We start from the raw sequence: 12,476 nt of genomic DNA, 5'->3' as shown, positions 1-12,476 counted from the left end.
TTTGCTTTATGTGTTTATTTATAACAGCACATTTTTCAGCACGACTTCAGGACACTAAGCAGTCAGAAATATTCAAGATGGAGATCGGTCATCACTAAGCATGGACCAGAGCACCGGCTCCTTGGCCGTAACCGAACCCTTTGGGCCCGAAGTTCTTGGCGTAACAAGCTGCAGAGGGGAATAAGAGACGTTAGCAAACAGCAGATAGAGGTTGGATGGACTGAACAGAGCTGTCAGATAGTCAAAGCGTTTATAACCTAACCTGCTTTACTCTAGATGTTTCTACCCTCTTGGTCAAAGAGATATCTATTAAAAGGACAGAAAGCAATCTGACATAGCAGCAGCAGGACGCAGCATTCCTGCTGATCAGTGCAAGGATTCATTATGATGGATGACGTATTTGTGTACGTCTTCTGCTTAACTAAACCTCTGAGTCATTGTGGGGAGCCGAGAGACGGACACCATTGTGGAGATCAGATTGCAGATGTTTCTACAACACTGTTGTCTGAACAGGACAGCCGATGCAGTCCAGTCAGACCAACAAAGCAAACAAACGAGCAGCAGCTGCCGTCTCAGAGGTTATGTAAGGGCCGATGCTTCCTTGTACGCTAAACATGATCGTCAGTGGTAGGAGCCATGGAACTAGACAGTACTCCCTGAGGTCAGCAGCTCTAATTTTACCTGGCTGATAAACGTATCGTTTCCCTGGTGACGGGGTCAGAGGACAGTCGAGGCAAACTGCATGTTCAGAGTCGGAGTTGGCTGCATTTTATTGGGATTTTATGCGACAGACTGACACAATAGCACATCATTTTCAAGTGGAGGGATTATGTGGTTTGACTGTTTTACCAATAAACTTGTGAGCTGTGTCATGGGTAAGAGTAAGCCCACAAGACATCCAGTTATTAAGTAGTGAAACGGTTTGTAGCATAGGCTCCGTATACAGCTGTTCATGTCGGTCCACCAAAACTGACAGGCAGGGCAAGGAGAACAATAGTCAGAAGCAGCCAAGTGGCCTGGATGACTCTGGAAGAGCTGTGGAGATTCACAGCTCAGGTGTGGGGCTTTATTGCCAGAACAAATAGCATTCATTATCTCTGTAAAGAGCAGCAAGAAAAGAAAAAGTCATAAGAAGTCCTGGTTGCAGTTTGCCACTAGCTATGCATAAAAGGATGTCCTGGACACAACATCCACAGCGACACATGGTGGTGGCAGTATCATTATGTGGGGATGCTTTTCCTTTAGCTGAAGGAAAATCTGTAAGCAGTTACAAAAGACTTGAAGCTGGAGCAGAGGTTCACCTTCCAGCAGGAGGACAAGCAGAGTTACAATGGAATGATTTAGAACAAATGGCTGAAATCAGAGTCATCTGAATACTTTTACAAGGCATATTATCAGCAGTGTTTCCACAGTGATCCGTGTTCTCAAACACTGCTTTATACCTGCATCAGAGCAGTAGAACAAGGTTGTTATAGATGGTTTTACTAAGACTCACCACATTATACAAGATTCTTGTAAAAGTACTTCTGAAACATGTTTTGCAATCACATTTTTCAGCAGGAGAATAATGAGAGCTTTTTTTGTAAGAATGCTTTGAGGAACACAATCAGAGCGTGAGCTTAACATGGCCTTTAAATTCTCCAGAACAGAACCTAGTCAGCCAGACGTGACTTCTGACGCCTCATAAATAAAAAAAGATATCAACATTTTAAGTCATGGCTGGGTAATGAGGGAAGTGAGAACTTCTTATAGTGAAATCATTGGAAGACTCATGTAAAAAGGAAACCAAAGCAGCATCAGAAAGTCTGACCACATCTCATGTTCTGTTTCATCTTACCTTTGCAGTAAATTTCTCCATCTTTCTCAGTCTGAGTGGTTGACTCCAAGCTTTTACCACATTTTGCACAGCGGAAACAGTTCTTGTGCCACGGCTGTGAAGAGAAGCCCAAACAAAACTGACTGTTTAATACATGCAAACTGGGCGCTTTACTTCTATTTCTGACCCCTTACTGTTTGAATTGGTTTACAACCGCAAACTAAAGCAGGATGGTAAATGAAGTTCATTTCAATACAACACATTCAAATTTAGTTACTTATTTTGCAAATCAGCAACATTAGTCCATAAGGGGTTGAACTTCAATAAAACACTTATAAGCCGTGAAAGTGCAGCAGTCGTATTTCTATCATTTGAACTTTTCCATATTTTTTCATGTTAAAACCACACACTTCAATGTGACCGACCAACACAAACTAAAGTAGATGTGTAAAGTGGAAGGAACATGGTACATGGTTTGTTTTATTTTTTTTTGTTAAATACAAATCAGAATAAATGTGGGATGTGTTTGCATTCAGCACCCTGAGACAATATTTTGCAGAACCATCTTTAACAGCAATGACAGCTGCAGCCTCCAACAGGTTTTTTCCAAGATCGCTTTTTTTTTTTTACCTCCATCTTCACATCAACTCTGACCAGCTTCCTTTCCCTGATGAAGAGCATCATCCCCACACCATGATGCTGCCACCTCTGTGGGAGGCGTGACAAAAGACCTCTAAATCCAACTAAAGAAACGTGTTCTCTCTCTCTCTCCCAGGACGCCAAGAACAAAACCACGTTCTGTTCTTGCCAGATATTCATGGCAGAATAAAGGGGCCTGAATATGCCACACTTTTCAGATTTGTGTTCGTTAAATCATTTTGTGTCCCCCCTCCCAATTAAAATACGAGGTCGGTGCATGTAATGTCACAAAATGTTAAAATGTTTAAGGGGTATGAATACTTTCCAACTCACTGTAGATTTGTAAGTCATTTTAACAGATTCCAGATGTTGGTTGAAACATATCAGTTCCTTCATAAAGGAAACTTTCCCAGCAGCCCCAGGGCTCCTCACAAGGTCTTCATTACTCTGGAAATTACAGGTTAGGGTTTCACCACTGACTGAAGGCCTTCCTCTCATCTGGAAAACCATTAACAGCTCTGCTTCTGATTACATCATCCGCTTGAAATCAGCCTCACCCCATCAGTTCTAGAAATTACTTATGGTCCGTGTTTATATTCAATACAAAACGGCTGTAAATCTCTTCTCTGCAAACAGTTATGTGACCATTTCATCCGAGGATCACTGATTTGTCCTGCTGAATGTCCTACGTCTGAGAAGTGCACACCCCGTGACCTCATCTGCAGTAAATCAGCAGAGCCTCACGTGGATGATGACGGATGCTGGGTTCCTCCCACCCAACCGCATGAAGCAGCTTCAATCCGTCTTCTCTCATTATCAGAGGCTGCACCGGACCTCCTGCATGTGGTTCCTCCCTGCAGAACGCCTTACCCCTTAAACCTTTTCCTTCTGTGTTGCATTGAACTTCTAGGTATTTATTGGTATTCTAGGTGGTTATTTTTTCAGTTAAAGGATTTAGTTTCTCAAGTTTAAAGCTGATATTAGCGGTTGTTGTGGCATACCTTGCCGGCCCCCATGATTTTCTCAGCCGCATAGACAGAGTCTCCGCATCGCGCGCACTTGTCTGACCCGCCAAATTTCTGGGCAAATTTGGACGGGTTGGGGTTGGTTGTAGGTCTGTGAGTCTGGGTCCTTGAGAAGGAAAGACATTTTAATAACATATTAAGAAAACATCAGAAACAATTAACTGAAACAACAAGTAAAAGTTGATCATCCAAATTAGCACAAACAAACAAAATCAACATAGGTACAGCACTGTACCTATGTGGATTTTGTTTTAACACCTAAACGTTTTAAATTAAACTAATTTCATATTTGGATAACCTGAGTAAACGCAGAACTAAAGGCCAAACCAACCTGACTATGTGGAAAAAGTAATTGCCCCCTAAACCTAATGACTGCTTGTGCCTCCCTTTGTGGTAACAACTGCTATCAAGTGTTTGTGAGGCTTTAACATCTCTGTGGAGGAGTTCTGGTCCACTCTTGTGTAGCTTTATTTTAGTTCATCCACACTCAAAAGAATTTTTTTTTCCCCCCACTCAAGAGGTAGATTTAAAGGGGTGTTCTGGGTCACCGTCCTACTTTTTGGGGATGTTGGTATACTTTGACAAAGGGATTTTATTTTTGTCTGGTAAATAAAAAATTTAAAAAGAATCACTGAAATATTAGGCATAACAAACAAAAAAAACACCACAAAAAGCAGAACAGCAAACCACGAGAGGGAAAACTGTTTTCCACAGCCCTGCATCTACGCATCTACCAGGTAATGGATTACATCTCAACAAGTTTTCTAGGATACGACTCCTCCTGGTTCTGCTCCTCGTACACGGTGGTATGGGACCCCCAATACAGTGTTTACTGAGAGGCGACTGAAAGAGGGCCTTTGTTTTGGAGGACAGAGAGCAGGGTGAGCACGATCGCTCTGGTTACATAATAAAACTCTTTTATAACTCATCACATGGTATCTGGGGTGGAGGTAACACTCTGGGTTAGTGTGTGAAGGTGATGTGTTTGTTTTACTTGTGATCGCCGTTTCTATCTACTCTACAATTAATAGCTACTTCAGCTGATCTCATCTTGGATCCAAAGTACTCACCAAGCCAAGCTGGACCTGAGAGCTGTAGACTGTTTACTGATACTTGCACCAGTCAGATCTTCTGTGGTTCAGTGAGTTAGAGGCTGTTTACTCAGCTACTTTAGCCATGCTTGCATTTCTTACTAACTGATTCTATTGGGATGTCTGGTTTGTTCCTGAGCAGAACATCAGGTCCAGTGGCATGAACCCATGCTGGTTAGAGACAGCAGTGCAGCCACATCTAATAAGAATCATTACACATTATGAGCCACAGAAATTGGGGACCTCTTCGACCTCACGGCAGCGCTGTTCTGATTATGTCCTATGACCGGTCCTTTACAGAAATGCTTCCTTCATGGTGCAGAACATGGAAAACTAAAGAGTCAGGTTGAGTGTGAGATCTAAACATGTTTTTAAAGGCACATCAGAAATAAACAAAGGCTGACCTGCCAATTCTGATTGGCTTAGATGTTTTATTCTAAGGAATAAAACCCACAGCAGAAAAATGTGGTCCGGTTTCTTTGATCAAGTTTTAAATTCAACAGAAAACGAGGAAATTAAAATATGATTAACCCTTTATGCAACAACTCACCCTAACCTTTCTCTCATCTCCATTCAATTAAGCAAAGTGGATCAATGATAACTGATATGTTTACAGACCGACAATAACTGGAATTCCCAACTTACTGCTCCGGTTTGATTCCCAGTCGCTCGCCTCGGTCCATGTTGAGCGTTCCCGCTCCCTGTCCGTAGCCGTAGCCTTTAGGCCCGTATTTCTTCCCGTAGCATGACTTGCAGTAGATCTCCTGGTCGTGAATGGCCACAGTGGTGCTGTCTAAACCCTTCCTGCAGACCACTGAGGAGAAACACGGACGAAAGGAGAGATGTGAACGGAAATATGTTTGGTTAGTTCATAAAAAAGGGTCCTAAAGCTAAACAGGCTGACTGTTGACTGTTATTTCATCAATGCACCGAGGAAAACTACAGAAGACTGAAAGAAACTCAAGCATTACAAATTTTTTAAACTAGAGAAATAATTCCAGGTAGGAATATCTGGAAAGTTGTCCGGCTGTAAGCACAGATGTTTAAGCAGGGTATGAACATCTCCAGGAGTTCTGTTCAATCATGGAAAGAACATGTGCCTACAGCAACCCTATAAAGACATGGTCATGCACCAAGAGCAACAGACCTGACAAGACAAGCATTTACCAGTAAAACCAGCCAGGAGGCCCAGGGCAACTTTGCAGGAGCTGCAGAAACCCACAGCTCAGGTAGATGTGTCCATTGACACGACAACTATAACTTGTGCGTTCCACAAATGTGGGTTTCATGGATAAGAAGCGAGAAGAAAGCCATTGTTGAAAAACTCCACCTCAACCTGAACTCACATCCCGTCGATAAGAGGGTGTTGGACGGGTTATGGTGTCCAATCAGCTGGCCAACAAACCCCCCTCCCCTTTCCTACAGTGCAGTTGCATCATGAGTTTTATGGTCAAAGGCTATAAACAAACAGACAAGGAATGCATACAGAGAGTCATATGAGGCCCCTTCTTCCACAGTGTACTTCTTCTGCACATACAGGTCCTTCTCAAAATATTAGCATATTGTGATAAAGTTCATTATGTTCCATAATGTAATGATGAAAATTTAACATTCATATATTTTAGATTCATTGCACACTAACTGAAATATTTCAGGTCTTTTATTGTCTTAATACGGATGATTTTGGCATACAGCTCATGAAAACCCAAAATTCCTATCTCACAAAATTAGCATATCATTAAAAGGGTCTCTAAACGAGCTATGAACCTAATCATCTGAATCAACGAATTAACTCTAAACACCTGCAAAAGATTCCTGAGGCCTTTAAAACTCCCAGCCTGGTTCATCACTCCAAACCCCAATCATGGGTAAGACTGCCGACCTGACTGCTGTCCAGAAGGCCACTATTGACACCCTCAAGCAAGAGGGTAAGACACAGAAAGAAATTTCTGAACGAATAGGCTGTACCCAGAGTGCTGTATCAAGGCACCTCAGTGGGAAGTCTGTGGGAAGGATAGCAGCTAGCTATCAGGAGATTTTGGAGCACTTCATGCTTCCATCTGCTGAAAAGCTTTATGGAGATGAAGATTTCATTTTTCAGCACGACCTGGCACCTGCTCACAGTGCCAAAACCACTGGTAAATGGTTTACTGACCATGGTATCACTGTGCTCAATTGGCCTGCCAACTCTCCTGACCTGAACCCCATAGAGAATCTGTGGGATATTGTGAAGAGAACGTTGAGAGACTCAAGACCCAACACTCTGGATGAGCTAAAGGCCGCTATCGAAGCATCCTGGGCCTCCATAAGACCTCAGCAGTGCCACAGGCTGATTGCCTTCATGCCACGCTGCATTGAAGCAGTCATTTCTGCAAAAGGATTCCCGACCAAGTATTAAGTGCATAACTGTACATGATTATTTGAAGGTTGACGTTTTTTGTATTAAAAACACTTTTCCTTTATTGGTCGGATGAAATATGCTAATTTTGTGAGATAGGAATTTTGGGTTTTCATGAGCTGTATGCCAAAATCATCCGTATTAAGACAATAAAGGACCTGAAATATTTCAGTTAATGTGCAATGAATCTAAAATATATGAATATTAAATTTTCATCATTACATTATAGAAAATAAGTAACTTTATCACAATATGCAAATTTTTGGAGAAGGACCTGTAGATGTCTTTTATGCTGCAATCTGTAACTGAGAAACAAAAGGAAGAACTTAACAGGACCCAAGACCCCTAGCTCATCTCCTGCAATCGTTTTAAAAAAGCTTTTAGAAAATAAGTTCGCTAAAGATCCAATTGTCCTGCAGTTTGATTGTTTTCCTCATCTACAGATGAACGTAATCCTCCTGATTAAGGCTCCTTCAAGACCAGTTCAGAATGAGGATGAATCGTTCAGCTGTGCAACAAAAGGAAGTGTGAACTCTAACCTGAGGAGGAATTCCTGATCAAAGAGCCTTTGATGAAGAGGCAAAACCGAGTTCAGCTTCCATGACCTTTCATGGCTGTGGAGCGAGAACCAATGCAGAGAAACAGTGTAACAGGTGTCCTCCCATATTCCAGATAAACAAATACATGCAGTTAACGCAATATCTGGGATTTCCATAATGAGGCCCGGCTCTTGGCCGCCTCGGCTTAAAACACCTGATCTGATGGGGCCGGGTACTTTGTATACAGGAAATGTTTGGTGTAAGTTTGCCACATTTAAGTTTGAATGGATTAATTTCCTGTAAAATTGCAAACACTAGAAAAAGACAGCAGAGTGATGCACAGTTGAACTTTGAACCCATCTCTGAGGAGATAAGCCTCTTGGTCTCCATAAGTAGACAAGCTTTGTGATCACTGGACCACATAGTTCTCTTCCAATATAGCCCGAGTTGCCCAGAGTTTTCTGCTCGTCATGTTAGTTTCTATTAGCCTAATGATTTTTAGCTACGCCACTAAATGAGCCGTCATGCTCTAGCACCTTGATTCTTTTCTTTTTCCGTTATTCTGTTGGAGATTTCCGGCTCTGTTTGGGTTCAGCCAAGTTGTAGCTGGTAGACAGAAGAGATCATGGTCGACTTCATGATAGCCTGGCGACCAGGTCATGTGGCTGCACAACAAACCCAAATCATCACCCCTCCGGCACTATGCCTGACAGCTGATATGCTGTGTTGGGTTTTTAGCCAAACATGGCGCTGTGAATCTCTAACCCTCAACCTCTGTAGAGTGTACAATGTTACTCCCAAGTTATTTGAAATTTCTGAATTGTATAAAGTGTTTTCTACTTGTTAAGAATCTTTCTCACTGTCAAATTGTTGGAAATGGTTTTCAAATCCTTTCCTGACTACACCTTGGCATTGTGTTAGACACACCTGAATGCAAACTGCCAAAACACCTGCTTTTATGGAAGTGTCCACACTGCTGATAATCAGCAATCAAGTCCTTTAATTATAAACACCTGACTGCTGTATTCCCTACTATCACCTATGCAAGTAGAAGGGGTGTACTTAGTTTTTTCCTGAAAACAGTTTTCTATTGTTGCTTTCTTTTCATTTAATAACTAATGGCAGTGTCTTTGTAGCCCGATACAAAAAACCTGAAAGTGTGAGCGTCCTTTTTGTTTTTACCATGACTGTAACTTCAGTCCAAACAACCTGAGCAGTCACAAGCTCATAGATGGAAACGGTCAGAAGGAAGGAAGGTGGAGGGGTCGTCAGTCAGCAAAGAAACCAGAGGGGAGAGATTGGACAAATCTTCCGCTCCCGTCGTGTATTTTGCAGCTATACTTACTGCAGAGAAAACAGCATTTGTGGAAACTCTTCCCGTCACACTGCACCTCCTCAGCATGGTAAACTGTTCCATGGCACGCCGAGCACTTGTTGCCTCCTCCCCAGTTTGGCATTGTGCGTCTTTCTAGGAAGAGATGGTGAGATTGTGAGAGCGTGTTTCTTCTTGTCCTGCAATAAAGGACTTTCTGCATTCTAACAATGTACAACCCCCCCCCCCCCCCCCCCCCCCCCCAATAAAGTGTGTTGTTACTGCACCAACAGTCCACAGGGTTGAAACACAAACCACAAATCATGGCCACATCTGCCACAATGAGGAAAACAAAAACAAAGCTATGCAAACAAGGTCAACCCAAACAAGAGAGTGGACTAATACCCAGAGGAATGTTTGCAGGGAGCCATGCCTCAGTTAGCAGCCATGGGATCAGCACATGAAGAGCAAAAAGAAGTTTGAATGAACAGCTAATCCTCTTTACAGACTCACTCCTGTCTAAAAGCAAGAGTAGGGAGGGAACTGACGCTTTTAACAGGGCCAACTGTGTGTGTGTCTCAGAAAACAAACACATCTGTTGTTATTTCATACTTTAAATGTTGATGTGAAAGTCCTGTGAACCGGAGTCTATTAGAAGATAACGGCTGAGAGCTAGAAAGCAGTCAATGATTACCGGGTTGCAAAACGTTATTCTTGTCAACATTCCATACTTTTCCAGGCTCTGATTTCCCAGAGTTTTCATTCCTGAGTTAGCTCGTTTATAAAGTATAAACACAAACATTCACTCTTATTTTATGGCAGTATTTCCTTCAGTAGAAAGCATTTACAGTATTTAAATATGGATCCTGCAAAAATGGATCCATGGCTGGATGGATCAATATGTTTAAAGAATAAAATACTGAAATATGAATATTTCTCCATTCTCTTGTTTTCTTTTCTAAACGGATGAATACACGATGTGCAGATGGAAGGATGGATGGATGAAATTACCTTTTATAGAATGAGATAACTAATAAAGTCTGGAAATTGAAATATTTTTCTATAATCTACAATCTATTGCATGGAAGGACAATCAGATGTTTTACAGAATTTCCTGTTTTCCATACTCATCCAGATCTGGAACATAATATAATCCAGTCCCATGTTTGTCCAGGCTGTGGTTTGTACCTAGATCTTTCTCCCAGTTGGATTTCCTGATTACACAGACTAAAGCTGCATAAGGTGTACTTTTATTAAAACAGACTGATAGGAAAACCGATTCAGTTACTGGATATTAGAGATGTTCTGCAGAACCAACACTAACAGAACCTTAGCACTGTTCAACTCTTGCAGAGAAAATGAGTCCGAGTGTAAAATTATTACACATCATAATGAAGTAAGGCAAATCAACAAGAGGTTGTAAACATTTGGTGCAACACATTTATAAACAGGGATAAAATATATAAATAAACACTGTAACTGAGTTTAAAAAGATTATATTATGTGCCTTATTTAAGACTTTGTGTAAAAAAAAACAAAAAACTACGAACATACTGATTGATAGTCAATAAGAAACAATGCGTCAGTTATTTGGCTAATTAGGAAGAAAATGTAGCTAAAAAGCAGCCCCGCAACTAGCTAAAATGTACCTTCCTACAAACACCAGCATAGCAGTTTCATCATTAAGAGCATTCCAACTGGCAGAAAACTAAAATTAAACCAAAGCTTTTAACTAAACTCACCGAGTAAAAAGTAGTCCTGGCTCCGGGTGTTAGAGTAGTCTAGCTTCTGCTCTGCGTGTACCCTGAATCCAGACGGTTCCTCGGCGGCTCCAGACGTACACTGTTAACTGCACTGAGGCTGAAACGCCACATATTCCACATTTCTGCTGTTTCAACGGGAGGAGGAGCTTCACGGAGGAGGGAGCTGACGTCGTAACGTTCCTGCACGCGCTCACCTGGCAGAGGGCGCCTTTATCAGAGGGGCATGACGTCACAAGATCATGAGGCACCGCAAAGCTACTGGTTCTGAATAAAAACTCACCTTTCTTGCCGTTTTAAATGATGTAAGACCTCAGTTTTAGCCCACGGTATAAAAGTGCATCTCAACAAGTTAGAATATTATCCAAAAGTTTATGTATTTTAGTTATGCAGTGCACAGATCAGACAGTTATTTCTTTCACCTAATGAAAACCCTAATTTCGTTTTCTCGGAAAGGTGAGACTACTATGTAGGTCCAATAACAAGGGTTCTAAAAGACAAATGTTATGTTTGGCCATGTTATGGCGCACACACTTATAGGTAAGACTGCTGTCTTAACAGCCTCCTCAAGAATAGTTAAGCAACAAAAGGTCATTGTTAAAGACCTAATTGTTCAAGGAAGCTGTATTCAAGCAAAGTCATGTAATAATCTTTGAAGTATCATCAAGAAAAAGTTTCGGGACACTAGACCTAACCATGCACATGAGTTGAAGGCTGCTGTTGAAGCAACATGGGCTTCCTGGACACACTTTTAGTTAAGCTGACATTTTTCTATTGGTCATGTGCAACATCCTTATTTTTTGGGAAACACAGTTCTAGTTGTTTTAGTTGTGAGCCATGTTCAGGAACAATCACAACAATGGATGCTTGACATATTACTCTGTGTGTAGTAAATATGAGTTACAGTTTTGTAATTGAATTAGTGACATGACCTAATCACACAGCCATTCATGGTCTATACCTGCTTATCTGTGCAGGGTCATGGAGGTCTGGTGCATATCTCCAGTGGCCATTGGGTGAGAGATGAAGTACATGCTGAACAGGCTGCTATCCATTCACAGGCAACACAGGATAAACAGCCATGCACACACACTCATACCTAAGGGCAATTAACCTAACAGTTATGTTTTTGGCCTGTGGAGGAAACCAGAGTACCTGGTGAGAACCCACGCGTGGGTTAGGTTATGAAGCATTTTCCCAAGCTCTAAACATCCTATAAAGCTCTCTTTTATCCATCATCTGAACATGGAAAGACTATGGTACAACTGCAAACCTACAAAGATGTGACCGTCCATCTCAACTGCCCAAAACCAGGCTGAGCAAAGACAGCATTAAACATCAAAGCAGCCTAGGGTCCCAGGGTAAATCTGGAGGAGTTGCAGAGATCCACAGCTCAGGTGGGAGAATCTGCTGCCAGGACAACTTTTAATATTGCACTCCACACATCTTGCCTTTATGTAAGAGTAGGAAGTAAACCATTTTTGGAAAAAACACAAGACGTCCTGTTTATAGTTCACTATAAGCCAGTTAGGGGACACATGGCAGAAGATTTTCTGGTCAGATGACACAGAGTTAAACTTTTTGGCCTTAATGCAAAACCCAATGGGTAGGGGAAGACAAACACTCAACATTATACATGGGGGTGGCAGTGCTATACTCTGGGGATCCTGTCCTTCAGCAGGGACAGGCAAGCCACTCAGAATTGACGTGGAAGATGAATGGAACAGAATATAGGACTATCCTGGAAGACAACCCCTTAAAAAAACAAAGACTAGAGACTTCAGCAGGACAGCGACCCTGGGCAAAAATGGAATGATTTTGATCACATTGATGCGTTAGAATGGCCCAGTCAAAGTCCAGAGCTAAAGCCAGTTTGGGAATCGCCAGTCCACCATG

The 12,476-nt window shown here is 41.8% G+C and overlaps 1 protein-coding gene across 2 annotated transcripts; it reads right to left on the bottom strand.

Moving 5' to 3' along the window:
* csrp2 (cysteine and glycine-rich protein 2) lies at positions 1-10,734 on the bottom strand. Of its 2 annotated transcripts, none has more exons than XM_047389590.1 (6): positions 10,563-10,734; positions 8,854-8,972; positions 5,217-5,385; positions 3,457-3,586; positions 1,838-1,931; positions 1-168 (listed from the first exon to the last, which is right to left on the bottom strand). In XM_047389590.1, exons 2-6 carry the CDS (start codon positions 8,963-8,965, stop codon positions 95-97), a joined length of 579 nt encoding a protein of 192 aa, XP_047245546.1. In that variant the 5' UTR covers positions 8,966-8,972; positions 10,563-10,734; the 3' UTR covers positions 1-94. The 2 variants fall into 2 exon arrangements, with proteins under 2 accessions (XP_047245546.1, XP_047245545.1); XM_047389589.1 differs by having other exon boundaries at positions 8,854-8,976; positions 10,563-10,732.
* Between the last annotated feature and the right edge of the window lie 1,742 nt (positions 10,735-12,476).

This window comes from Girardinichthys multiradiatus, chromosome 17 (genome assembly GCF_021462225.1).
Source record: "Girardinichthys multiradiatus isolate DD_20200921_A chromosome 17, DD_fGirMul_XY1, whole genome shotgun sequence".
Classification (NCBI taxonomy): Eukaryota; Metazoa; Chordata; class Actinopteri; order Cyprinodontiformes; family Goodeidae; genus Girardinichthys; species Girardinichthys multiradiatus.
The sequence above is the reverse complement of the archived record's forward strand: the minus strand, read 5'-3'. Positions and strand labels throughout refer to the sequence as shown.